Source organism: Thamnophis elegans, chromosome 16 (assembly GCF_009769535.1).
Source record: "Thamnophis elegans isolate rThaEle1 chromosome 16, rThaEle1.pri, whole genome shotgun sequence".
Classification (NCBI taxonomy): Eukaryota; Metazoa; Chordata; class Lepidosauria; order Squamata; family Colubridae; genus Thamnophis; species Thamnophis elegans.
In genome coordinates this window covers 23,162,381-23,188,355 of record NC_045556.1, presented here as the reverse complement: position 1 = coordinate 23,188,355, position 25,975 = coordinate 23,162,381, and the positions used below count along the sequence as shown (strand labels likewise).

Sequence of the window (25,975 nt, the reverse complement as noted above, 5' to 3'; positions counted from 1 at the left end):
TTTTGGAAAAGACTGTTACTGATTAACACAATCTTTAGATGATTGCGCATCTAAAATTGAGAGTGTCTCTGGAAGTAAGGGAATATGGGTCCTGTATCTTTTATCAGAAAGTAGATTGCTTTCCCACTAGGTAAAAGCTACCGTAGTTGTTTCCTGGTTGCTAAGTTGTGCAGTTGTGATATGAGTGCATTGGTTTCTACTATCAGAAAATAATATATTTGTCAAGACAGGTAGGATCTTCCAAAGTAAGTATGAAAAAAATCTGAATGTCAGTTTTGTGGTTTTTAAGACAAGACTCTGATTGAAAAAAATAGCTTTGCCCTCCTGGTTGATTCTACATAAATATATTTATTTATATATACATTTATTCTAAATCTGTTAAAGGAATATTTCTGAAATCAAACCAAAGATAGTTCCATTGGAATCTAGAACATTGTCTTTCCCATTTAGAAATTTAATCAGCTCTAAGCTGTATCTCTTTACAGTATCATATTGCCAGAGTAGTCCAAAAGACAGATGACACTCAGTTATTTTGGAAGATGTGTACTAAATCTGCTTTTTCTCCACCAGAAGACATTAAAAAGGGAAAACAGTAACTTCTGAGGGATCTGTAAATTATATTAAAATAGGAGAGGAAAACATTTGTTAAATCTACATGAGATACACACAGGATTAGAGCTGTGTGCATCAGGGAAGATAAAGGTTCCCCTCTCACATATGAGCTAGTCATTCCCGACTCTAGGGGGCATTGCTCATCTCTGTTTCAAAGCCGAAGAGCCAGCACTGCCCGAAGACGTCTCTGGTCATGTGGCTGGCGTGACTAAAGGCCAAAGGCGCACAGCGAATGCTGTTACCTTCCCACCAAAGGTGGTCCCCATTTTTCTACTTGCATTTTTACATGCTTTCGAACTGCTAGGTTGGCAGAAGCTGGGAATAATAACGGGAGCTCACTCCGTTATGCGGCGCTAGGGATTTGAACCGTGAAACTGCAGAGAAGGACCATGCAAAAACACAATTGAAAGGCGAAGGGCTGTTAGGATGCTGTGCAGCCACTGAGCATCAATTCCATGTTTATGGCATTTTCCTTCTAAAACTTTCCCATGAAGGTCCATATGGGTCATATTCAGCCAAGGGATTCGGGCTAGATGACAGAAGGCACTTTACTCAGTCAAAGAGGAAAAGATCCAAGGGAGAAAGGATGGCCTGACTCTCGCTTTTGACTTATCCCAGGTTAACACAACACAGGAGCTGTGTTTGTGCAGCCAGAAAAAATGATGTCCCGACGTAGGAAATAAACACCCAGCCAAAACCTAAGCAACCAAATGAAAGGCAACCAAATCAAAGGTTTCATCCAGAGAGAGTCGCCTGAGTTAGCCCAGCTTTAGCTCAGAGCAGCCTTTGCCCAGGAGGGATCCCCATTCAAACCACCATTAAAAAATAATCTTTTTTAAAAAAAAAAACTTTTAAAAAAATCTTTGCTGCGCTCTGCAAAAGGGGCCGAGAGGGTCGCCGACCCAGGATGAGTTGCCAACCGAGCCACGGTCAGTTTACCAGGCACGGACGCCAGCCCCGCCCATTGTGGTTTATGCAACAGACCATGGTTAGCCAAATCCTGGCTTAGCCTAGCTGCCTCCCTCCCGGAGGGCGGGGGCTCTGGAGCCCATCAGGCCGGGCAGTGGCGCGAGGGGGTCCGGGGAGCCGGCCGGAGGCGCCCTCCTTCCACCCACCTGCACCAAGACGCTGCCCAGCTCGAGCCCCGGCTGGGCCACCCCCGCCATGGTGGAGCTTTCCCCCCCGGCACTCCGCAAGGGGCCGGCGGGGTCACGTGACCTCGCCTCCTAGCAACGGGACGCGCGGCTCCGGCCTGGACCACCAGCCCGTATGAGGGGGGGGAGAATGGCCGTAGCCGCGTGAACTGCACCCAGATCCGCTTTCTGTTCGCCAAAGAAAAGAGGCACGGAGGTGTCTCCGCCTTGTATCTCAGTTTTTTGGGGATTGCGGATTTCTAAGCTGCAGCCGTTCGCTGACTTTATTCGCTTTCTTTCCCCCCTCCACCGGCCGTTGTTTAAAATGGTACGTGCCGGAAAGGGCGGGGCTTGCAACGGAAAGGGAAGCGCCGGGCCCTTCAAGACTGCTGGCGTGCGCGATGGCCGTCCCGTGCACTTTGATCACCAGCTGCGCTGCGGGCTTCCCCGGGGAGGAGCTGGTGAAACGTGAGTCGCCTCGCGCCCCGGCCGGACTTTCCGCTCCCCGGAGGCCCTTTCCCGGCCCTGGCCCTGCCTGTGGCGACAGATGCTCCCCTCTAAGCCCCGAGAAGGAAAGAGTCCCCGAGCATGTGCAGAGGGCGCTCTCGGCCAGCAGTGAAATCCCTAATGTAGCCCTCTCAAGCCTGGATGAGCTCGGGAGGGAGCCTAAAGAGAGCCTGCATGGTGAAGGGGCTGGCCGAGAAGGCAGAAGAGAGAGAGTTCTGGGCCTCCCTCCGGCGTGGAAGCTGGCTGGGCGACTGGCCAGTCCTTCTCCCACTCCCCGTGCCCAGCCCACCCCACAGGGTGGTTATTGCAGGACATTAGGCCGGAATATTAGACATGTCCCCTGCCATGAGCTGACACTGTATGTGCATATGCACACACATGTGTGTGCATGTAATACACACACAGAGAGAGAGGAGTTGCTTTGGGGTAAATAGATGGCATATAAATTTAATAAATGAAAGTTCATAAGTACACAAACAGCATATTAAAGGAGGGATAAATTAAGGTGGCGCAGTGGTTAAATGCAGCACTGCAGGCTACTGCTAGATCAGCAGTTCAGCGGTTCAAATCCCACCAGCTCGGGGTTGACTCAGCCTTCCATCCTTCCGAGGTGGGTGAAATGAGGACCCGGATTGTTGGGGGCAATATGCTGACTCTCTGTAAACCGCTTAGAGAGGGCTGAAAGCCCTATGAAGCGGTATATAAGTCTACTGCTATTATTCAATAGTAAAAACTCTTTTACTGTTACATAGTAAGGAAATTTCATTTTGAAGTACACCATTAGTGTACATTTAAAGTGACATTAAAATTATTCTAAAACTCTTAACTCCTCCAGATTACTGGGGGCCCTTAGGACCATCCTAATGAAATGTTGAGCATGATTCCTCTTTTATGAATTTGCATTTTTGACTTTTTAGCCAGAAAGAGATTTTTTTTCTCTCCCCCTCCCACCCAAAGAGAGGGAAGAGAAGGGGTAGAGGAGGAACTTCCTTTTCCAGATGAGGAAGGAGGACAGTTGGTCTTTATGGGAAATGCATGCTGGGTTGCCTTCTGCTTCCTGCAGATCTTCCTCAAAAAGTTGTTAGTCACTTTTTCTTCTGATAAGGAAGCTAGATGAGTTTGGCACATTTGCAATGCCTCACTTCGGTGGAGGGTGTAGAAGTTTGATAAATTTTGTCTTTGGATCTGCTAGGAGTGGTCAGTGCAAGTTTCTTGTTTCCTTCCTTCCTTGTTCCTTAAAAATAAGGATAAAAATAAAATTCCTCATTTTTATTGATTACAAATAAATCTGCTGAACAAAATGACTATGAAAGAACAACAGTCCACTATTTTTGGACATAGTTTTTGCTACTGACATTTCTTTTAATGTTTGGTTGAAAAGTACTATACTGTATTTATTTTCAATTTTCAGTTGTCACCTCCTAGTTCTAATCCTGCCCTATTGAAGTGTCAATTGGCATTTGTTGCCATATTAAACATAGCAGCCTTTTGGATATTTGAAGATAACTATCATGATCACTCTTTCATTGCCTTTTCTACAAGCTAATACACACACACACACACACACACACACACGCACACACACACACGTCTTTCAGCTATTTCATATGATTTCATATGGGATTTTTTTTTAAACCCATCCTGTTGTGGTTTCTATTGTTTGGCACAATGCAGTTTGGCAGCATCAAATAAGTGTCCCAGAACTGGCACAGTTCTTCCCATCTAGTCTGATTAGCACTAAATGGTTCTACCACTTTTGTGATCTAGACATTATTGTTGAATTCAAACTGAGGTGCTATTTTGTTTTTTTAGTAAAAGTAGAAGACAGCTGGCTCAATTATTAATCTGTTGAATGGTTACGTCTTTATCTTTTTTACCTTAAATGCATGAATGCTTGTATCTTGCTTCCGTTTGGTTTTAGTTAATCTTGCCAGTCCTCTGCCAGTTATTAGTTTGATATAGCCCCCCCCCCTTTCCCTAATCCAAGCAAAGCACACACCTCAGGATGAAAGCTTATAGTAGTTTGCTGGAGATTCCATATGGTGTCACTCCTTTGTGCTCACTAGTTACAATTGTTCAGCAATAGATCCATTAACATCCATGCATTTTCTTAGCTAGGAGGTGAAAAGTCTCTCAAAATAGGCTAATTAAACCATTGATTAGTAATGAAACATGTTCTGATATAATAAACACATAGTGGCTTTTAATGATTACTGCATTTTTCCCTGGTTATTTATAAACAACAGCTTAATCTGTTCCGAACTTCTCTTCTATCTGAAGCTGCTATATCATTCGCGCTCAGCTTACATTACCAGACTACTTGAAACTGTTGATGAAAAAATAATATATTACTTGTGTTTTCATGGGGAAGATAAACTAGACTAAAGCCCAGGAGAAGGATACTCTTGAAAACTGGTGAATTAACATTCTGTGTTTGTGAAACTGAGAGTCTGTTTGGTGTTGTGGTAAAGGGACCAGGCTAGAGACTCTGAGTTTACGAGTTTAGGAGTTTAATAAAATTTGTATGCCGCCCACTCCCATTGGGACTCTGGGCAGCTCACAGCAAGACAAAAGAAACATTTAAAATTTAAGAATAAAAAATACAATTAAAATTCCACATCATCCATTCCATCTAAGTGGGGCTGGATATCAATCAACAGCCCCAGGCCTGCCGGAACAGCCAGGTCTTGACGGCTTTACGGAAGGCCGGGAGAGTGGTGAGGGTCCGGAGTGTTGGCCCCACCTTAGGGACACATCCACCTTGGATTTGCAATGGCAAATCACTTCTGAAAGCTTGCCGAGAAAGCTGCAGAGATTAGACCAGGTAATTGCCAGGTGTCAACAATGACTTGAAGGCATACACACACACACACACACACACATTTTATTTTTATTTATTTCTCAAGCATGTATATAAGATAACAGATAAGTATAAACATGATTATGAATATGAATAAATGGGGACATTAGGACAGGGACTGTAGGCACTTTGGTGCACTTATGCACGTCCCTCATTCTTAGGAATGGGGTGAGGTCAACAGTACATACACACATAATTGTGATACCGAAGTTGTGTCACAGTTAAGACATCAAATTTTGACCAGGGAAACCCTGGGGAAGTCCTCCTTTGACATTAGAACTTGCTGGCTGTTTTTTTGAATTTGTCAAGGAAGGAAGCAAGGGCAAACCATTTCTCAAAAATCTTGCCACAAACCCCACAAAACTCCAGGCAGTCTCTAATCTCTGAGAATCCAACACAATTGAACAGAAGGGGAAAAAACGACTTGGTTAATGTCATTTTCTTTCCACACATTTGGTTTTAGTGTCTTTTATTAGCTACTCTTCCTCTTTGAATAATATGATTCCCTTAAAAAGGAATGGCGTAATGAGTTTTGCATATATCTGCATATCATGTATTATATTATTGATGTTTTTGAAAACAAGCCAAACATTCCTCTGTACTGTATTAAAGCAAGGATGGTTGTCTGCTTGAATGACAGATTTTCCTTTTATTTTTTTGCATGAATCTCATAGAAGAAGAAAAACCCTACAGAAGCCATAGATATATAATTTTCATACAATCCTCAGGTTGAAAGGGACGTTAAAGGTCTCCTAGTCTAACTCCCTTCCCAGTGCAGTAACCCTTAGATTGTCCTGGACCAAAGGTAGGTTCCTACCGGTTCAGACCAATTCGACTGAGTAGGTAGTAACTCGGCCGCCCACGCACCTGAGCTGGTTGTATTGTCAGCAGTACCATCTTTATTTTTTGCTTCTACGCATGCGCAGAACAATCTCCATTTCAGAAATGTAATTTCGAATTCCCCTCCTTTTCTTGCGCAAATTTTTTTGCGCTCTAAACCAGCAGTAATGCCTGTAGCAACCCACCCACCCCTGTCCTGGACGATTCTGGAAAACATAATGGTGGAGACTCCAACACTTCAGAAGGAAGGATGATATTCAACTGTTGAATAGCTCTCACAGTGAGGAAATTCCTCTTTATTTCCCGTTTCAGTCTCCTACTGTAACATATTCATCCATTGGTGCTTATCTTTAGGGGCTGTGGGGAATAAGTCCTTGTGTGACAATCCTTTAAGTATTGGAAGGCTGAGATCATGTCTCCCCGTAACCCTTTGGCTTCTGGTTGAACATTGTTTTGTTCTTAACCATTTAGTCATGTTTGTCTCTTGGTGACTTTATAGACAAGTGCTCCCCATGCTACCCTCTCAAGCACAGCTTCTTTCAGTTGCTGGATGTTCAACTCAGCATCATATTTGATGTGATCAAGCCAGCGAGCTCTTTCTTTGCCTCGTCTTCTTGTTCCTCCAACCATTCCTAGCATCGTTGCCTTCTGCAATGAATTCACACGCATGACACCCCCAGAGTAATTCAGACGTTGTCTTATGATTTTAGCTTCTAGGATGTTTCTGGTTTTATACAATTTAACACCCCTGTGTTAGTTACTCTGGCTGTCCAAGGTATGCGCAGTAATTTGCCCCAGCACCACATTTCAAAGGCGCCAATTCTTCAATCAGCCATTCTTAGTGCCTGACTCCTACACCCATACGTCACTATAGGGAAGACTATTGCTCTAATAGCAGAACATAGTCTTTTGAACTGCTCTTCATATGACTGAACTTCCAGGCCCTTTACCATTCTTTCCAGTTTCTCAACATCCTTTTTGCACTGTGCTGACCAGAATTAAGCTCCGTATTTGGGTGTGGCCTGATCAGTGCAGTGTAGGCAGATCTAGCACTTTCCACAGTTTTGACATTAATACTCCCTGTTAATGCAACCCAAAACTGCAATGGCACTTTTGACAGCTGTGGCACATTGCTTGGTACTTAACGCAGAAGGATTTGTGGTTCATTCCACCAGGTGGCTCTCCAGGCACACCAAGACCGTGTTTGCAGACGATCCCCGTTTTATGGTTCCACGGGCATCGGTCAGACCACAGATCTGGTTAGAAAAAGATGTTGAGACTCTAGAAAGAATGCAGAGAAGAAGAACAAAGAGGATAAGGGGTCTGGAGACTAAACTGTATGATAAACCATTGAGGGAACTAGGCATGTTTAGTCTAACAAAGAGAAGGACTAGGAGAACAGGACAGCAGCATTCCAGTACTTGCTGGGCTGTCACAGAGAAGAAAGGGTCAATCCAGTTTCCAGTCCACCTGGGCTCAGGACAAGGACATCTTATCAAACCTAGAACCAAGGAGAAATTTCCTGACAGTGCAAACAATTAATCCGTAGAACGACTCGTCTCTGGAAAGAGTGGGTGCTCCATCACTGGAGGTTTTCAAGAAGAGATGGACAGCTATTTGTCTGGAATGGTCTAGGATCTCCTGCTCAAGCAGAGGATTGGCTTAGAAGACCTTCAGGGTCCCTGCCAGCTCTGTTATTCTGTTATTCTTTCAGTGGCTAAGCAACCGATCATAACTCAAGGACTGCCAGTGTAATAAATATTAATAGTCAGGTACACTGATGCTAACGAAGGAGATGTCTGTCTGGTCATCTAAGGATGCATGAGGGATGGAGAATTGATCCCTGGCACCCTCTGTGTTGGCAAAGGAGATGGAGCAGGATTGCATGTAGTTAACTGTTGCACAACTCAGAAGTACCACTGGAAGTGCCTGACTGCAGATTCACCCTCTAACTCACTTTGCCTCTGAGAAAAATGGTCAGGCTGAAGCAGCTGCTACCTTTTTCGTTGGACACATTTGTGTGTTCCAGGGGTGTTCCTCTGCCTCGGATCATGGGGAGGGGGCCAGCTGTTTCGTTGCTGGGGGCGGGCATGTCAGAGAGCTGGCATGTGCTCTATGAAAACACAAGCCGTTGAAAGTTAGTTTGGGAAGCCTGCTGTCAAATGCAAAGATTGTGATTGCCAAATGCGTCAGTGGATTCTTTTCTCTCTCTCCCCCCCCTAAAACTTTTTGTATGTGAAACCGCAGGCCCGCCTAAAGGTTGGAAATACCACAAATTAAAGTGAGCAGTTCTCCCATGACACGACAGTTTCCCAGCCCACTATTTTTGTCATTATGGCGGGTTTGGGAAAGGACTTTTTGGGGGCTGGAACATCAGCTTGAAATCCTGTCTGAAAATGGGTACGTTCCCTGGAGCCAGATATAGAAAGGTATCATTATAGCGCGGAGGGCTGGGCAAGAGTTGCATGAAGATGCGCTCTGCTTCTGCGGGGAATTTCCTAAGGCCCAGCCGTCCGTCTGGGCTAAACGGTTCCAAGATTCTGGATGACAAAACGGGTGTATTTTTACACCCTTCTGTGGGTTGTATAGGGAAGCCTATTTATACTAACTGCTTAGCCAGCTGGGTCAACTTTTCTCACAGGCAGCTGGTAAAAGTAGATGAAAGTTAGTTCTTGGGAACGGTATACAATAGAACCTCTGGTCACGACCATAATTCGTTCCATAACTTTGGTTGCAACCCGATTTAATTGTGACCTGAACCTAACCAAAATTAATGCAGTGGCCACACATGGGTCACTGTTGTTTGTAAATGTGGCGCTTACCAAAAACCCGATCTAGTCATGGTCAGGAGCATTTGTGACCAGTGGTTCTACTGTATTGTGAAGAGGAGGATGGAGGTGGAGATCCACCACAATTCAGCCCAACCCACAAAGCATCTGAAGGATCAACCTAAAAGCAGGAGAGGGGATTCCCGCCTCCCCCTGATGTGAGTCTCCCTTTCCTCCTGGGGTCTCTTCCGTATCTGGTTATTTAGGTCTCTTTGTTGTCTCTCGCAGGTATCACTGGAGAAGAAGAGCTCCCTGAGCACATGGCCGCCGAGAGCGGAGCTCGGTTTTACCCCTGGATGATAGACAATAAATATTACTCCGCTGCCATCCATCTCTGCGTGGTGGCAAACATGTTTCAGGTGACGGCGGAAATTGCCGAGTCCATTCAGGCTTTCCTGATCTACTTTGACAGCACCGCAGTGAGTGTTGCCCTGCAGTTTGGGATGTAGAGTAGAGTAATGTAGCATTGCAGAATTGGAAGAAAAATCTGCTTCTGCCTCCCAGCAATTTGCCTCCTTGCAACAAACAGCAAATAGGACTATATTCGTACAGATCCTGTTAAAATTGATGTGGCTTTCTGGAAGTATAGTTATTCTACGCTGTTTAAAAAAAGATACTATAGCACTGGGCCTCTTCAGAACAAGTCACTTCCGGTTTGCTCGTAGGGTCGTTTTTAGTCCTCCGGAGGCTTCAGAGAAGCCTCCAAAAGGTCCCAGAGGCCTCCGGAGGGCCTCTGGTGGTGGTGGTGGGGGGGAGGGCTGTTTTCGCTCTCCCTAGGCTCCTATAAAGCCTTTGGAAAAATTGGGGGGGGGGCTTTCATGAGCGCATGCACACTGGGTGGGTCGCACATTGCATTATGGGTACAGCACGCCCATGCGCTAACCCCCCTTATGGCACGCAAGCCAAAAAAGGTTTGCCATCGCTGCTATAGCCTATTGCAGCCTCCGCAAGCCCCATCTTCCCCATTTGCTGTAAGGAGGTAAATTGCTGGGAGGCAGAGGCCAAAGGGTGGGGGCTGGTGGGTGGGTGGGGCTACATTCAGTATATAAGACGCACCCAAATTTTCACCGTCTTTTAGGGGGGAAAGGGTGCATCTTCTACTCCCAAAAATACGGTACTCCATAAAGCCTACCATGAAGAAGCCAGCTATTTGTATCTCCTTTCACAGATATCTGGGCTGGATGCTGTTTCTCAGTGGCTGCCTCTTATAGAAGACTGGCTACCAGAAGTGATGATCTTGGTCTGTGACAGAGTCTCTGAAAATGGTAAGGCAACAAGGACCAACTCTGGTTCGGGTGTGAAGGCCGGCTGAAGCAACAGAGGGAGCAGATTGGCTTGGAAAGGCTACAGCTCCTCAGTGCTGGTCTTAGGCCAGCTAAGCAACTGCAGAGACCAGGGCTACCTCAGCATCCCAATGCCCTGGAACCTTTCCCCAATTGAATTATTGTTTTTAAAGAACAGCCACATTTACCTGAAAGAAAATTGGGCCCAAGAGGAATAATTAGGAAAACACCTGATCAACATAAGCAAACATTCTCTGCAGTGGCCAGCTGCTCACCCTGTCAAGCAACATTTGGCCAGTTCCAGGTAGAAGCAGTCTGAATGATTTAGGCCTTCCCATAGAATGGGAATAGTCTTGACCTGATTTGGGACGGGGATTTCCATTGCTGAGTAAAAAGCCATTAGGTGAAATGGTGAAGAAAATACAGACCACACTGTATAATGCTGGCAGTCTTGGCAGTCCCCAATTGCGATTGTAAGGATAGTTATTGTTATGCCATTGTTAGGCAAGAAACTTAGTCTTTTCCTGTCCTGCTGTATTCGCCTCCACTTGAACTCCCCCATCTCTGCCCTTTTCTCTATCCTGCACTCAGCCGCGTAACCTCTGCCTCCTCTGACCTTCGCCATCTTCCTGCTGCTGCTGAGGAGCTATGCCTGGCCCGGTCCCTCGTGAGGCCTTCTTCCCAAGGCCCTGCAAACGTAATCTCCTGCAGGGCCAGGCCAGGAGCGCCTGGTCAGCAGTCAGAGGAGGAAGAGAGCGGAGGTGGCAGGGGCAGTGAGGCCGAGTGGAGCACAGGATGGCCAAAAGGGCAGAGAGGGAGAAATAGGCCTCCCTGTTGTCCCAAGGGTGCTTTTTCAGGAGGCAACTGGGCTTTCCCAGAAGAGCCGAGGTGGCACAGTGGTTAGGGTGCAGTACTGCAGGCCACTTCAGCTGACTGTTATCTGCAGTTCAGCGGTTCTAATCTCACCGGCTCAAGGTTGACTCAGCCTTCCATCCTTCCGAGGTGGGTGAAATGAGGACCCAGACTGTGGGGGCAATATGCTGACTCTGTAAACCGCTTAGAGAGGGCTGAAAGCCCTATGAAGCGGTATATAAGTCTAACTGCTATTGCTATTGCTATTTCCGGTTTTTCCTTGGAAGATGTTTCACTTCTCCTCCAAGAAGCTTCTCCAGCTCTGACTGGATGGTGAGGAAATGGAAGGATTGATACTCCTTGCAGACAGCTTGTCAGGCCTGCATTTATATTCCTTTTAGAATTTTGGCCTGCCACTCTTTCTCTTATTTCATTATTCTGTTTCATTAGTATAGTCGATGGGAGGGGGGAATAGAAGGAGTAGGATTGTGGAATGTATTATTTTCATTCTTTACTAGAAGCCAAGGTCATCTTTTGTCTCCGCACTTTCACACCTGACCAGAAGCAGCTGTGTGGAGACGCCAGCGTGGAAGAAGAAAATTGGACCATGTGATGGATTGTGGGTGTGGGGACAAGATCATGAACTTTTAACTGGGTGGAATTCTGATGTCATTTTCAGTATTGGAATTCCACAGCAATGTGCCAACATGTCTGTCTTATTAAATTGGAACCTTAAGGATAGCTCTACCTTGGACTCTGATTTAATTCTGCATGATATTTGGAATGCTGACACAGCTGGTCATTTGCATCCCTTTAGAGCAGGGGTGTCCAAACTTGGGAACTTTAAGACTGGGGAATTCTGGGAGTTGAAGTCCACAAGTCTTAAAGTTCCCAAGTTTGGACACCCCTGTTTTAGAAGGTCCTTGAAGCACTTGGAGGTTTCTCTGGAAAGTCCAGTTGCCTCCTGAAAAAGCACCATTGGGACAACCGTGAGCTGGATGACAGAATTGCTATAGGCTTTTAGGCCTTCCTGTTCATTTCCAGTTTCTTTTAACATTTCCAGTTTTAGCAGATCATCCCAATATTTTACTTGTTGCATTTTTCCTCTGTCCAGCAACAAGCATTCCCATGCTGACCAGTTTGTCTGCATACAGCGTTCCCCCCAAAACGTTCCAAGAGTTTTCAGCCATGCATCCCCTCCAGTTTTCTCCCACCGATGCCCAGAGCGGTGGAAACCCTTCCTGGCCAAATAATCCCTTTCCTCTCCTCCTTGTAGGCATCAGCCGGCAGAAGGCGCAAGAGTGGTGCATCAAACACAGCTTTGAGTTGGTGGAGCTCAGCCCAGAGGAGCTTCCAGATGAGGATGGTGAGATTTGGCCTTTGCCTCCTTCCCGCAGCGACTTTCAAGCGGTTCGATTTCTTTGGGGTCATTGGCCAGTTTCATCCCTGCCAGAAAAAGACCCGTCTTTTTGCCGGAAGCCTTGCTTTTTCTCCCCACTGAATCAAGTGGGGTTGCTGCGTCACAGGCAACCAGAGACCGTGGTTTGGGATGTGTGCAAGGGTCTCCCCAGGGTGTGGCCGACAAAAGTCAAGCTGGTAGCCACAATGATGTGGTTGCAATTCTTATTTTGCATTGCGCAGAGGAAAGAGGTGGAGCTTCTCCCACATCCTTGTGGCTGCTTTTTTAAAAACAGCCCTGGATGTGTGGATCGGTAGGTAACCAATCCAGTCCCTCTCAGTGTCTGCCTGCCCAGAGCTTTTTTTTTTAAATGTACATCTATTCCATTCCCCACATTGGCTCAGGAGCAGAGCTTTTTGGCACTTTCTGACTTCTGAAATGATTGAGATCATCTTTGCAGAGAAAATGAGGAATGGATGGAGGGCCAGACGTTGGAAGGGGACCGGAATTGCTTTCATGTACTGTCCCCATCAGTCCCCTTAGTGAGGCACTTAAGTTTCCCCACAGAACTTGGTGCTTCAAGATGCTTCCTTCTGATCAGGATCAAACTGTCAAACTGCTAACGGCAGTCAGTCAGCAGAAGTAGCCTGCAGTATTGCATTCTTACCACTGCATCACACCAAAGCTCTTAAAAGGGGTCTTTATAATACAGGCAGTCCTCAACTTACAACCTTTCATTTAGTGACCGTTCAAACTTACAACGGCACTGGAAAAAAGTGACTTATGACCAGTTTTCACACTTATGACTGTTGCAGCATCCCCATGATCAAAATTCAGACGCTTGACAATTGGCTGATATTTGTGACCGTTGCAGAGTCCCAGGATGATGTGATCCCCTTTTGCGACCTTCTGACAAGCCAAGTCAATGGAGGAAGCAGATTCACTTAACAACTGTATTACTCACCTGACAACTTCAGGGATTCACTTAATGACAATGGTCATAAAATGCAGCAAAGCTCACTTAAGAACTGTCTGTTCCGCTCAGCAACAGAAATGTGGCTGGGGTTGTACCTCGAGGACTCCCTGCAATACTTCTGCCTCCCTCTCTGGGGGTGTTAAATTCAATCGAGAACTGAGATTGACCTTGTTAAAAGAATCATTTCCAGGCCTTGTTTATCCTTCTCAGTGTCTGAATCCTCGTTCTGTTTCTGACGAAGAGAGCGGTGCGGTGGCCTAGAGGTGGAGCTCTCGCCTCACAATCTGGAGGCTGTGAGTTCGATCCTAGGTAGAGGCAGATATTTCTCGCTCTGGGCACAATGAGAATATATCTGCTGAACAAAACTCCACATTGGCGACAGGAAAGGCATCCGGCCACTTAGCTTCATTCAGTTGCCCAGACTCCACCCCGCAAGGGATTAGGGGGTTGTTAAATGAAGATGATTCCCTTTCTGATGAAGCCTTTGTAATAAATCATATTCCAACTCTGCTCTCCTCATTCCCCATTTAGACGATTTCCCAGAATCTACAGGAGTCAAACGAATTGTTCAAGCCTTGAATGCCAACGTCTGGTCAAACGTGGTGATGAAAAACGGTAGGTTTTTTTTTCAAGGTCAGCTTTTAAAAATCAGTGCAAGCAATTTTCTGCCATGGGTGCAGAGCAGTTTCTCCCAGACGTCTGGCACCCTGGGAGGCAATTCTCTGGGAATTTATTCCCCGGCAAGGATCCCTGTTACCCGAGGAATGCCTGGGACGGAAGAGGCAGCCGCCACTCGTCCATTGGGGGGTTATTCCTCATGGAATAACAACAGGAAATATATTTTGCTGGAAGTTGCATCTTCCCAGTAAGAAGAATTCAACAACAGAATCAGTTGTCCAGAAAGGTGGCATAAGCAATGTGTTTCCCTTAACTTATGGATTCTTGTAGCAGGTTAGACTGCTTGAACTGTAGAATAACAGAGTTGGAAGGGACCTTGGAGGTCTTCTTGTCAACCTCCAATCCCTGGTTCGTGGCCCATGCCAGGCCACAGCGTGTTTGAACCGAGTTGCGGAAGTGGTAGGCGAGCATGTGTGAAAAGGGTATGTGCACATCCCTGCACAAAAACCATCTCCTGTCCCCCCGAGGCCCCTCTGCAGGCCCGCCAAGCCAGAAAGATTGCAGAGACCGCTGTGCTAGTCCAACCCCTTGCCCGAGGCAGAAGGTTTTATACCATCCCAGATCAACGGGTGTCCAATCTTTTCGTGAAACCTCCAGTGATGGTTGACCATCTGAATGAGCCTTCCAATTCTAGGATGTTCTAATTTGCCATGTTCAGATATCTGCTGAAAGTTGCAGGGCTTGGCTGGCTGTAAATGGAATCCTCCACCCTCTCCCTGGGTCCGTCTGTCTGTCTGTCCCCTCCAAAATTGTTGTTGGCTGCTTCTTGTGCCTACTTGTGGCAGAACCAACGACCAGCACTTAGGAGAAATGAAAGTTGATCTGAGGTTCAGCCTTAAGCCACCTCTGGCTCTAGAACGAGAAAGGAAGGCCTTCTTTCGATCTCGGCTTCATTGTAGAGAAGCGACAGGGCCGGTGTTGCAACCTGCGGTCAAAATCCCTTGAGGTGCAGGAGAGCCCAGTTGTGGACCACATCCAAGACATGTCTGGATTGGTCAGAATAGAGGATCAGGTTGGTCTTCTTAGAGCAGGGTTATCAAACTCAAGGGCCGGATCTGGATGCAGGCAATGTTCCCTCTAATTTTTTTTCAGTGTGTACGGAAAAGTATAGTGTTTGAGCGGCACATTTTCATGTCTGAGCACCTGAATTTTTTTCACAGATGTTTCACAGAGCAATTGATTTATAGGATCTGAATTGGAATGGAGAAAAATGGTTTTGTGCATGAGTGTGTGTGTGTGTGTGTGTGTTTGAGTGAGTGAGGGATCCGGTAAGGAACTGTGCCTATTTAGAAAAGAAGGTAAATTATTGCAAACATGATCAGTCGAAGATAAATATGGGGACAGGTTGGGCGGTAGAGAGAAAGTGATAAAAGAGTAGGGGAGAGGAAGAGAGGAAGAAAAAAGAGGGAAGAGAGACAGAAAGAGACAGAGAAAGAGAGAGAAAGTGACAAGTGTGGGAAAGAAGGAGAAAGAGAGACAAAGAGAAAGGATGAGACAGAAAGAGACAAAGAGGAGAGAGAAGGGAGAAGGAGAGAAAAAGAACAGAAGAATGGAAAAGAAAGAGAAAGAGAAGAGAGACAAAGAGAAAGAGGATGAGAGAGACAGAGAAGAGAAGAAGAGGAAAGAGGAAGAGAGAACATCTCATTTCAACCCTGAGGTGCAAATTTTCTCTTTGATTGGTAATTTTATTTGTCCATTTTACTATCCAATACTCTCATTCCTCCTTAAGTTAATCAAGAATTTCCTTCTTTTTATTGAATTTATCACAATACCTTGAGAACAACTTTTTCAGCATAGCTTTACAGCTATTTAAAATATATAGAAATTTAGGTCACGTTTTCAGAACATTAGTGTACTATTTATAAGTTACTAAGTCAAAGAAACAGAATTCAGAAAGTTGGGTTCCCTTTTTGTAATTGCCTATTGCCTGCTTAACTTTTTACCTACATTTTTGATAACTGATATTCACTGTTGACCCAAGAAGCCCATCGTAGAAAGAAACCCTCCATATGAACTTTGTTTGGTTTCCATGGAATGAAGGTGGTCTTTTTCTCAACCATACAGTAGCATATTCTTTCTAAGGAGGATATAATCAGGATAGTCCATAATTGCCTACCAATCTAACAGTATAGCAATTGAGAATATCTTTATTTTTCAACTCTAACTCTTTCAGTCTTAACGGTTTGGTGAGGAGAAATCCAAAAATTCTTTTAAAGAGGAAAAAAAATGCTTGCACAATTGCATCCATGGAGACATGTATATATTATGCACAACACACAGAGAAACAAACTTAACAAAGTGCTAAGTCTGCCCATCAACTAACACTTTCTCTCTCTCTCTCTCTCTCTCTCCCTCTCTCTCTCTCTCTCATCCCTCCTTCCTTCCTTCAGCTCAACACTCTCGCTGGCATCCTGGCCAGACGAGAGGGACTGCAGAGGGTCTCCTACAGTCTAGGGCAGCGAGTCATTCGATGGGAAAGTTGCTTCTTGGAAGGAATGACCCGGATTGGCTTCCGCTTTCGATCTGCCACCCAAAGACCGAACGGAGAAGCAAAGAGGCAGGAGAGATGAAGCAGGAGAGATGAAGCGGGAGCCAATCCGGGTCATTCCTTCCAAGAGGCAACTTTCCCATCGAATGACTCGCTGCCCTAGACTCTAGGAGACCCTCTGCAGTCCCTCTCATCTGGCCGGGATGCCAGCAAAAGTGTTGGGCTGAAGGAAGGAGGGACTCTCTCTCTCTCTCTCTCTCTCTCTCTCTCTCTCTCCTCTCCTCCCTCCCTCCCTCCCTCCCTCCCTCTCTGGCAAATCTGAGCAGCCGCTGTTGGGAGCCCGTCCCATGCCTTCTCTCAACCCCTTCTCTGAGCTACTTACTTTCTGCCTTGTGGATCTAGAACTGATTGCTGTCTCCAGGCTGGCTCTCCTCTCCTATTATGGTGGAAGGAGTCTCACAAAAACCACTGTGCGGCAGTTGGAAACTGCTGCGCGGTGTTTTGTTGCCACGTGCGCAGCTGCGCAGCTTAGCGGGAACAGTGGATGCAGGATGACCCTGGAAACAGCAAAGGACCAGCTTTCTGCCAGAAAGAAATGAAGCAGGTGGATCCGTTTTCTGCTGTGATGGTCTCCTGCAATCCTCTGCCAGCGAAAAGAGAGCTCAGGAGGGTTGCAGGAGGCCATCGCAGCCGAAAATGGAGCTCAGGAGCCTGTTTCCGCTGACAGAATGCTTGGGCTGCCACAGGCACCCCTGACACGAGTGACTTTGAGCTGGCCATGCCCACCCCAGTCCCCCGAGGTCAAACACAACCCTGATGCGGCCCTCCATGAAATCGAGTTTGATACTCCTGCCTTAGAGCATTAGAATTAGAATTCTTTATTGGCCAAGTGCGATTAGACACACAAGGAATTTGTTCTCCGGTGCATAACTTCTCAGAGGACATTCAACAATAGTGATAGATCATTATCATAATCATTGTAAAAATACATGCATCATAAAAGATTACCGTATTTTTCAGAATATAAGACGTACCTTTTTCCGTCAAAAAACCAGGTGAAAATCTGGGTGCGTCTTATACACTGAATACAGCATTTCTGGCCTCCCAAAACCCCACCCCCTTTGCAAAAATGGACATGCAGAGGGTTTGGGAGGCCTGCAAATTGCTCCTGGGGGCTGGAGAGGGCAGAAACGAGCAAAAAATGGGCCATTTGTGCCCCTCCCCCCAGCCCTCAGGAGCACTTTGCAGGCCTCCCAAAGATCTGCATGTCCTTTTTTTTTTTTTTTTTGCCAAAAACAAGGTGTGCAGAAGGTTTGGAAGGCCTGCAGAGTGCAACACCCTTTTTTTAAAAATTTACCTCTTCAAAATCTTGGTGCGTCTTACACTCCAGTGCATCTTCTAGTCCGAAAAATACAGTAGCTGCAACATTATACAACATCATTGAAGATGTGTGGACTTCAGCTCCCAGAATTTCCTAGCCAGCACATTTTCCAGCAGGCTGGGGAATTGTGGGAGTTGAAATCCACCTGTCTCCAAATTGCTGAGGCCGAGAAAGGCTGCCCTGGAGGTCGATGTTGAGGGTGAGGTGGGCTCCTCTTTTTATTGCCAGATTCTTTTCTACAGTCCTTCTGGTTTTCCCTAGTAGAGGTGGTCCTTGACTTGCCACCATTTGTTTAATGGCCATTGACAATTAACAATGCCATTGAAAAAAGTGAGTTAAGATCAGTTTTCACACTTACGACCATTTCAGTTTCCCCACAGTCATGTGACCAAATTTTGGGTGCTTGGCCAGTCAACAGGGGCAACCCAATTCATTTAACGACTGCAAGATTCGCTTAACAGCTTCAGTGGTTCATTTCACCATCGTGGCCAAAAAGATTGTAAAACAACTGCCTTGCTTAGCAGCAGTGGAAATTTTGGGCTCAGTTGTGGTTATAAGTCGAGGACTGTCTACGTTTTCATCCCTTGAAAACTGGTGTTCGAATGTGGTTTTGGTTTTGATACATTTAGGAGAAGAGTAGACTGGAGATCCCTCTTGCTTTTACAGGGCCTTACATCCAAATGGGACAGGAGTGCAGTATCTGGAGTCAAAAAAGTCAAGATGGCACCCTCAACAGTGCCGATAAGGCTCTGCCATAAGGCTTTGATGGGTGAGATGCAGTGTTCTGACCTAGGCTTCCCAAAAGCACAAAGCCAACTCCTTGTCCCGATAAAACCCCTTTTATTTAGGTTAAGAGGAATTCCTCTCCAGCAAAGTCCCGGCAAACAGTCTTTCAAGAGATTCCACAACTACACATCTTGATCAGGCTTGGAGAGCTGCCAGGCCGATATCTTCTAAACACCATGCTGTAGCAGCAATTACTTGGCAAGAACTCAGGAACAGATCTTCACCCTAATGAATTGAACTAATTGTCTCCTGCAAACTCCACTCCCCTTTTGCTCCCCTTTATTCTCTATGGAAGGGCCATTCACCGTCCACCTGTGCCTTTACTCCCGTGTCGGCCCTTGTTCTTTAGCTGTTCCCTTCTCCTGGCAACTCTGTGCATGCGTGCACTGGGAACAGGCTCTGGCTGTTCTTCTGCCCCACTGATGCCCGACTCCGAAGGCAGCTGATAACTGTCAGACAGCCCTGGCCCCATTTCTGCCTCTGATGCAGAGCCCTCGTCAGAGCCTTCCCCAGACTCCAGGAATGGCCCATCTTCTGCCCCAACCTTCTCACTGTCTGCCACCGGCTCCACTGGCCGCTGGTGGGCCACAACACGCAGGAGGCCTTCTCCTTCCTTGGCCTGTGGGAGCAATGGAGGGAGAGGAAAGGCAGCTTCAAGCTTTCCTCTGGATTTTATTTCACTAGGCCATTTACGTGGGCGAGGTACGATTGCAGGTAGTCCTCGACTTACGACCACAATTGAGCCCAACATTTCTGTGAGACATTTGTAAAGTGACTTTTGAAAGATTTATTATCTTTCTTATCACCGTTGTTAAGTGAATCGCTGCAGTTGATAAGTTAGTGACCCGGCTGTGAAGTGAATTGGGCTTCCCCAGGGACTTCGCTAGTCAGAAGGTCGCAAAAAGGGGATCGCCTGACCTGAGGACACTAACTGAACGTAAGTCAAGGACTACCTGTACTGCACTCAGGTTTAATGCTGGTCAGCCTGTTTCCCCAGGCCTGAGCAAAGCCAGGGGGAGATAGTGCAGGTGCCCCCCCTCCCCTCCCCGCACCCTCTTTCCTGCAAGGGGAGTTCCAGCCTTCTGCTTGGAAGCAGCTTCCGCACGAGGGGAAGTCGTGGCAAGCCGGCTTTTCAGGCAGTTTCCGTTGGGCAGAAACAGAACTAACCACCAAGAAATTTGCTTTGGGTTTTGATTCTTGGTGCTCTCACTTTGAGTCACTGGCAGCCTTGGTTTTCTCTGTAGGTGGGAGGGGAAAGCGGCCGCCCTCCCACGAGAAACGGTCGGGGTTTCTTTCCCCATCTGCAAAAGCTGAAAAGCCACAATCCGGGTAGACTTGCTTTTGGGGTTCGGGCAGGGATGAGATTCAAAAAATTTAGCAAAACTTTGGCCTATTCAGCCTCCTGCACCATGTGTGGGGAGGATGTTTTTCCCCTACCCATGCTCCAGAGGGCAAAAATGGCCTCCTCCAGGCTCCAGATGCCCTCCGGAGGCGGGAAATGGGCCCATTTCTGGAACTTCTGAGAGGCCTGTTTTTTGCACACACAGACAACCCCCAGGCTCTGTGCGGGCCCTGCACTTAACCTGCCATCCAAAACGAGCCGCATGGGAACTCCTGGGAGGGGCAGGGGTGGGTGGGCATGGCCAGCCAGTCCTTGCTGACCAAATTAGCATCTGGTTCGCTCAAACTGGCTGAATCCCACCCCTGGGTTTGGGGTCAAATCCATGTTTGTTGAGAAGAATCCTTTCAGCCATGGATGACAGAAGCAGCCCCCCCTCCCAATGGAGGGGCAGGGGTTTCCCCATGAAACACGTTCCATGAGATTGGACAGGAGGGGCAAAGAAATGCGGCCATTGCTCCCAAATTCTGCTCAGAAAGGCCGGAGAGGAAAGGGAGCGCCGCAATTGCTGCTGCTAGACCAGGGTCCCCAACCCCCAGGTCAAGGCCAACTATTGGGCCACAGCCATTCAAAACTGGGCCAACAAGGGGGCACATAAGTTTGCATGAGGGGGTGTGTGTGTGAACCATCCCTTACACACACACACGGACACACACACACAACCCTGAGTCTGCCTAGCCAGAAAGTTTGAGGTCCACTCTGCTAGATCTCCTCCTCTGGCTTTAGCCTACTCCAGAGTGGTGACAGGCCCTCCGTGACCGGCAGGCTCAGGCAGGGACTCTACCGAAGCCCCTGAGCCACAGCCTGGGATGTTGCAGCCACAGCCTCCAGGTAGTTTGGCCTCTGGCTTCTGGTTGGGAGTTTCTGAAGCCACAGCTGAATGCCAGCTAGGCCAGGGCTGGGCTGGGTGATGCCTGGTCAGCCATCAAAGCCGCCTGCTAACCGACCCTCCTTTCTTCCTTTTCAGAGGCGAGTCACAGCTTCGGCCTTTTCCCAGCCTTCGCAGGGGCAGATCTCAGGATCGGGTCAGATGAGAACGAAGCACCAGAAGTAAACAACCATTTTTAAAAATTCCTGGGTGGGACGTCTCTCTCCTTGCAGCTTCATCCTGGGTTGTTTTGCCTCTCTTCTTCTTCTTCTTCTTCTTCTTCTTCTTCTTCTTCTTCTTCTTCTTCTTCTTCTTCTTCTTCTTCTTCTTCTTCTTCTTCTTTTTCTTCTCCTTCTCCTTCTCCTTCTCCTTCTTCCTTCTCCTCTTCCTTCCTTCCTTCCTTCCTTCCTTCCTCCTCCTCTTCCTCTTCCTCTTCCTCTTCCTCCTCCTCCTCCTCCTCCTCCTCCTCCTCCTCCTCCCTTAATCCTTCTTCTTTCTTCTTTCTTTCTTCTTTCTTTCTTCTTTCTTTCTGTTATGCCCCTGATTTAACTTTGGGGGACTGTGTTTTCATTTACCGAGCAGGGCCCTTTATCTTCAAACATTTTTTTAAAAGGCCTAGAAATTTAATAATGTTCTTTACAATTAAACCATTAAGTTCCAGGGATCACTGGGTTATTTGTTTGGTATTGCAATCAGAATTTACCTAGATTTGGACCCAGGTGTCCTTTTGACCTGGTTCGGCTCCCATTAGCTTCATGGAATTTGCATCCTTGAGGCTGGCTCAGGCCAACCTGTACTTTGTGCCCGTTTCCACTGGAGAGGGTTGAGTCTGAATCGACTTCTTTCCCTCCCCACCAGGCCAACTCTTTGCCAGCAGAGAGGGCCCAATCTATGCTGGATTCAGAAGCAACCCTGGCCCCTGCGGAGGGAACCCAGGGGGACCCCGTGGCTGGTAAGAGCCCCTTTGCTAAGTAGGTGGAGTAGGTCAAGTGGAGAAAACAGGCTGGTTCCCTCTTTGGGTTGTTTTGCAAGAAGTTCTTTCCACCCATCCAGTCTCCCCTCTCAGGAAGGCTCTCGGGGGTGGTCACAGTGACTCCTTTCCTGTCCCAACCCACCTCCTGCTCTTTCAGTCAGTCCAGTCAGTGAATTGTCACCAGGCTGTGACAATTCATCATGGCCAACTCACCATGGCCAACTCACCATGGCCAACTCAGTTGGCCCCCTGTGGCGCTGCGTTGTCCCTTCCCATTGAGAGCTGCCTCTCTTCTTGGGCTTCTTTGCAGACCCAGCGCTGGACACGGACATTCAAGAGCTGGCCAGCCTCACCACAGGAGAAGGAGACATCGAGAACTTTGAGCGACTCTTCTCCAAGTTGAAGGAAATGAAAGGTAGCCTCCAGCTTATTCCCCCACACTCGGAACACGACCCGGTGTCAGGGTTCCAAAAAACACCCCCAACGAAAGAAGACTCTGAGGCTTGAGGTTCCTCAAAGTTCCAATTTATTAGAGGTCTTGTTAGCACATCTGGGAAAACATGAATCTGAAAGCTTCCAGGTTTTCCCACCCAGTTGAAAGTTCAAGATCCTGCTCCAACACCCACCAGTCCACCCTATGGTCCAATCTCCCACAGCCACAAAGACAGATTCCTCCCATCCAGTTCCGGCCAGGTGCAGAGACAAAGAAGACCTTGGATTTCTAAGAAGAAAGTTGTTATAGCTACACACCACCTAACGCCGTATAATCCCCCCTCCCATTTTCCCACAATAGGAAGTAAACAGTAGAAAGTGTGGCAAACATAAACTTAAAGAGAAAAGGTGGCCTGCAGGTCTGACACTCAGGTTTCTTGCAAATTTGCCAGGGCGGCTTTTAGAGCACAAGAGCCAGGTAGCTCTCCTCACCTTGACTCATCCACAGAGGAATGCAGGGCGGGGTGGGGGGGGGGTGAGGAATGCTGGGAAATGCAGTGTCCAAGCAGTAGCATCTAGGAAACAGGAGGAAAACAGCAGCCCAATCCTGTGCTCTGGAGGCCTGCAGTGCCGGTCTGGCCGGCCTCTGGTTTCCTCTGCTGTAACAGAAGCAAAGAAAGGGAAACAGGAAGTTGGGAATCCATCCTTCCCTCCTGGCAATTCATATTATTTGGGCATGCAACGCAAACCTTTTTCTGCCTTGCCAATTTATCTGCCTGGTTGGGTTTCCTCACTAGCATTTACCTGCTCTTCAGCCTGGGGCGGCCTTGCACAGGTTGGGAAATTATGTAAAGGAGGAAGAAGGGGTGACATTCTAGAATGTGTGATCAGAGATGGGGACAGAAGTAGTACCCTTCGATTTTCACTGGCAGAGGGTTTCAGGTGGACGTGGCAGCCGAAAATGGAGCTTGGGAGCCCATTTTCGCTGGCAGAAGCACCGTGGGCCAGTCCTTCGCTGTTTTCAGAGCGGATCCATAGGCCAGATCTAAGTACCCTATGGGCCAGATCTGGCCCCCAGGCCTTGATTTTGACAACTGTGATTTTTCTTTCCCTTTCATTTTCCAGAAAAGGCTGCCACCCTGCCTCATGAACAAAGAAAGCTGCATGCCGAAAAGGTAAGATTTGGGGTTGGAAATCCTTGTTCCCGAGCCCAAACCCAGCCAGATGCTGCTTATCTCTCACTAGAGATTTCTAACTCTCGCTTCTTCTCTTGCCAGCTTCTCTCCCCAACCAAAATCAGAAGTATTCATGCTCAGTTCTCTGTTGGGTCGAATCTCTGTAATCGAGATAAATATTTTATCAAAGATGCTTTTTTTAAAAGTTTGATTCTCCAAGTTGCAGATCCCAGGATAGAAGTGAAATGTGTAGTGAGGCCCTTGTGGCTTAAGTTGAGAGATGTACCTGGAGGGAGTTCGTAGGGCCGTGTTGGTAAACCTGTGGCACACGGAGCCATATCTGCCGGCACGCGAGCCATCAGCTCCAGTGTGCATTCGCGTGCCAGCCAGCTGATTTTTGGCCTTCCGGAAGGCCAAGAGAGGCCGTGTTCATCCTACCTGAACTGCTAGTAGGCCCATTGGGCCCGGAGGCTTTCCTGAAGCCTGGGGTGGGTGAAAATGGCCTCCCCCAGCCCCCCAGAGGAAATAACACACACAGCTTGGAGGCGAGTCATGCAGCGCGCATGGGGGGATGTTGTACGTCCGTGTGCATGTGGGTGCCAGCACATACATGCACTATTGCGTGCACACGCTGGCATTTTTGGCACCCAAAAACAAAAAGTTTAGCCATCACTGTTGTAGGGTGTTTTGTCTCCCGCAGGGGGTAAGGAGTTTCAGCCTCTTTGCTTTGACTCCTAGGTTGCCAAAGCCTTCTGGATGGCCATCCGAGGAGACCAGGATGAGATTGAAGGCTTGTCTTCCGACGAAGACAACTGAGGATGGGGGGTCTGCAAGCTGGAACGGGACTCTGGTTCTGGATATGCCACCCTGGTTTTGCCGAGGCCTCGTTTTCTCCGCAGCCCCGGCAGAGACTTTGGGGTGGGGGTGGGGTGGGGGGGAAGGGGTGTTCCTTGAGACTTAGTTCATTCTTGTTCTGCAGCAGCGGAGAGCAGCTGCCTCCGTGGCCCCCCTGCCTGGATCTACCAAGGGGAAGGTGGACCTTCAAGTGAACAGAACCTGGTCCCAACTAAAGGAGAAGCTGCACGGAGGCTGCTTGGGCAGAGGCTGCTTTGGCATAAACCAAGCATGGGTCCATTTGCCTTCCAGCTTGTCTTCATATCAAAAAAACAACTGAAATCTGGAGAGGAATGTTAGTAGGAGGTTATCTGATAGTTTAGGAGTCCCGATGTCCCCAGGCCCTTAGAAGGGGAGAAGCGCTGAGAGAGGCGCCTTCTCTTGGCTCAGCTTCATTTGGAATCGGATCCCGAGTGTTTATCCAATGCTGGCCGGCCGAGACAGAGGTTGCTTGCATGCCATCCACCCTGCCTGGAAGCTGAGGATGAACCAGCGCAAGGAGAAACATCTGAACGCCTTCTCAATTCTCTCCAGGGATTCCATCAGTGGCAGCTTAGAGAGGCTGTGTGCAACTCCTGCCTTGCTTGAAGGTGGCTGTTGCATCACAGCCTTTGGAGACAACGAAGGGGGGGGGGTCTTCCTTCGGGAGGGGAGCACATCTCTCTGCCCAACCTTCTGCAGCCAGGAATGTTAGGATTCTACTAGATTCCTTATGCCAGGAGGGGTCCTCGATCCCTGGGCCCTGCAAGCAGCAGGAGAGCACGCATGCACAGGCCCTGCATGCTGTTTCCTGCAAAAGGCGTGTAGATCTTGGGGCTCCCTCCTAGTGTCAGAACCTGTTTGGTTTCAGCAGAACTGAGCCATCTCTGGCCACCCCCAGGCTCGAAGGAGCCCCCCCCCCCAGGCAGATAAAGCACTTTAGAGTCTAGTTCGGGGGTCCCCAAACTTGGCAACTTTAAGATTTGTGGACTTTAACTCTCAGAATTCTCCAGCCAGCTCTGCTGGCTGGAGAATTCTGAGAGTTGAAGTCCACAAGTCTTAAAGTTGCCAAGTTTGAAGACCTCTGGTCTAGTTACTGCGGCTGGAAACTTCCCCCCTGCCGCCTGTTGGGATCCCATTGTTCTGTGCCGTTCTTCACACTTCTTCCGCTGGGAGACGTGGCCATCCAGCTGTTCCATCCTGCCGTTTTGGGCTGCAGCTCCCATCATCCACAGTCATTGATATCCCCGGTTGGGTTGGATGCCAGCTGCTGCTGCTGCTTTCAAGACCCGGAGATGGCCCTGTTGGGAAAGGCAGCTGTGTGGAGGTCCAGCTGTGGGGGAGGGGGAGACCGTTTGTTTGTTTGGTGTTGTGTTGGGATGAATAAAGTCTGCTCAAAACACAACGGCTGTCTGGTCTGCTTGCATTCTGCCTGTCCGGGAAGGGCTGTGGGTGCAGCAACAGGGTCTCTGCCAACTGGAACATGGACTCGGAGGATCTGCCGAGTCTGGGACAGGAGGGCTTTTGAGGGGAAGGGCCTGGGCCTGAAAGGGGGGTGCTGTTCCACTTAACAGCCTAGCTACGGAACAAAAGAAAGCAGCTTCTTACTCTTCTGCCTCTTTCCCAACCCAT

General features: G+C 47.9%; 2 protein-coding genes across 2 annotated transcripts in view; one reads left to right on the top strand and one right to left on the bottom strand.

The window, feature by feature from the left end:
• IQCH (IQ motif containing H) overlaps nt 1–1,795 on the bottom strand; it is a 109,276-nt gene extending 107,481 nt beyond the window's left edge. The window contains exon 1 of the mRNA XM_032232502.1: nt 1,728–1,795. Coding sequence (XP_032088393.1) covers nt 1,728–1,778 — 51 coding nt within the window. The 5' untranslated portion in view covers nt 1,779–1,795. The remainder of the gene's footprint in view (nt 1–1,727) is intronic.
• Nucleotides 1,796–2,108: 313 nt separating this feature from the next.
• Nucleotides 2,109–25,748, top strand: AAGAB (alpha and gamma adaptin binding protein). The gene is made up of 10 exons (XM_032232925.1): nt 2,109–2,213; nt 9,009–9,199; nt 9,949–10,045; nt 12,192–12,281; nt 13,822–13,905; nt 20,990–21,072; nt 21,749–21,842; nt 22,174–22,278; nt 23,421–23,470; nt 24,209–25,748. The coding sequence occupies exons 1-10, from the start codon at nt 2,147–2,149 to the stop codon at nt 24,284–24,286; spliced, it is 939 nt and encodes a 312-aa protein (XP_032088816.1). The 5' UTR covers nt 2,109–2,146; the 3' UTR covers nt 24,287–25,748.
• Nucleotides 25,749–25,975: the final 227 nt, after the last annotated feature.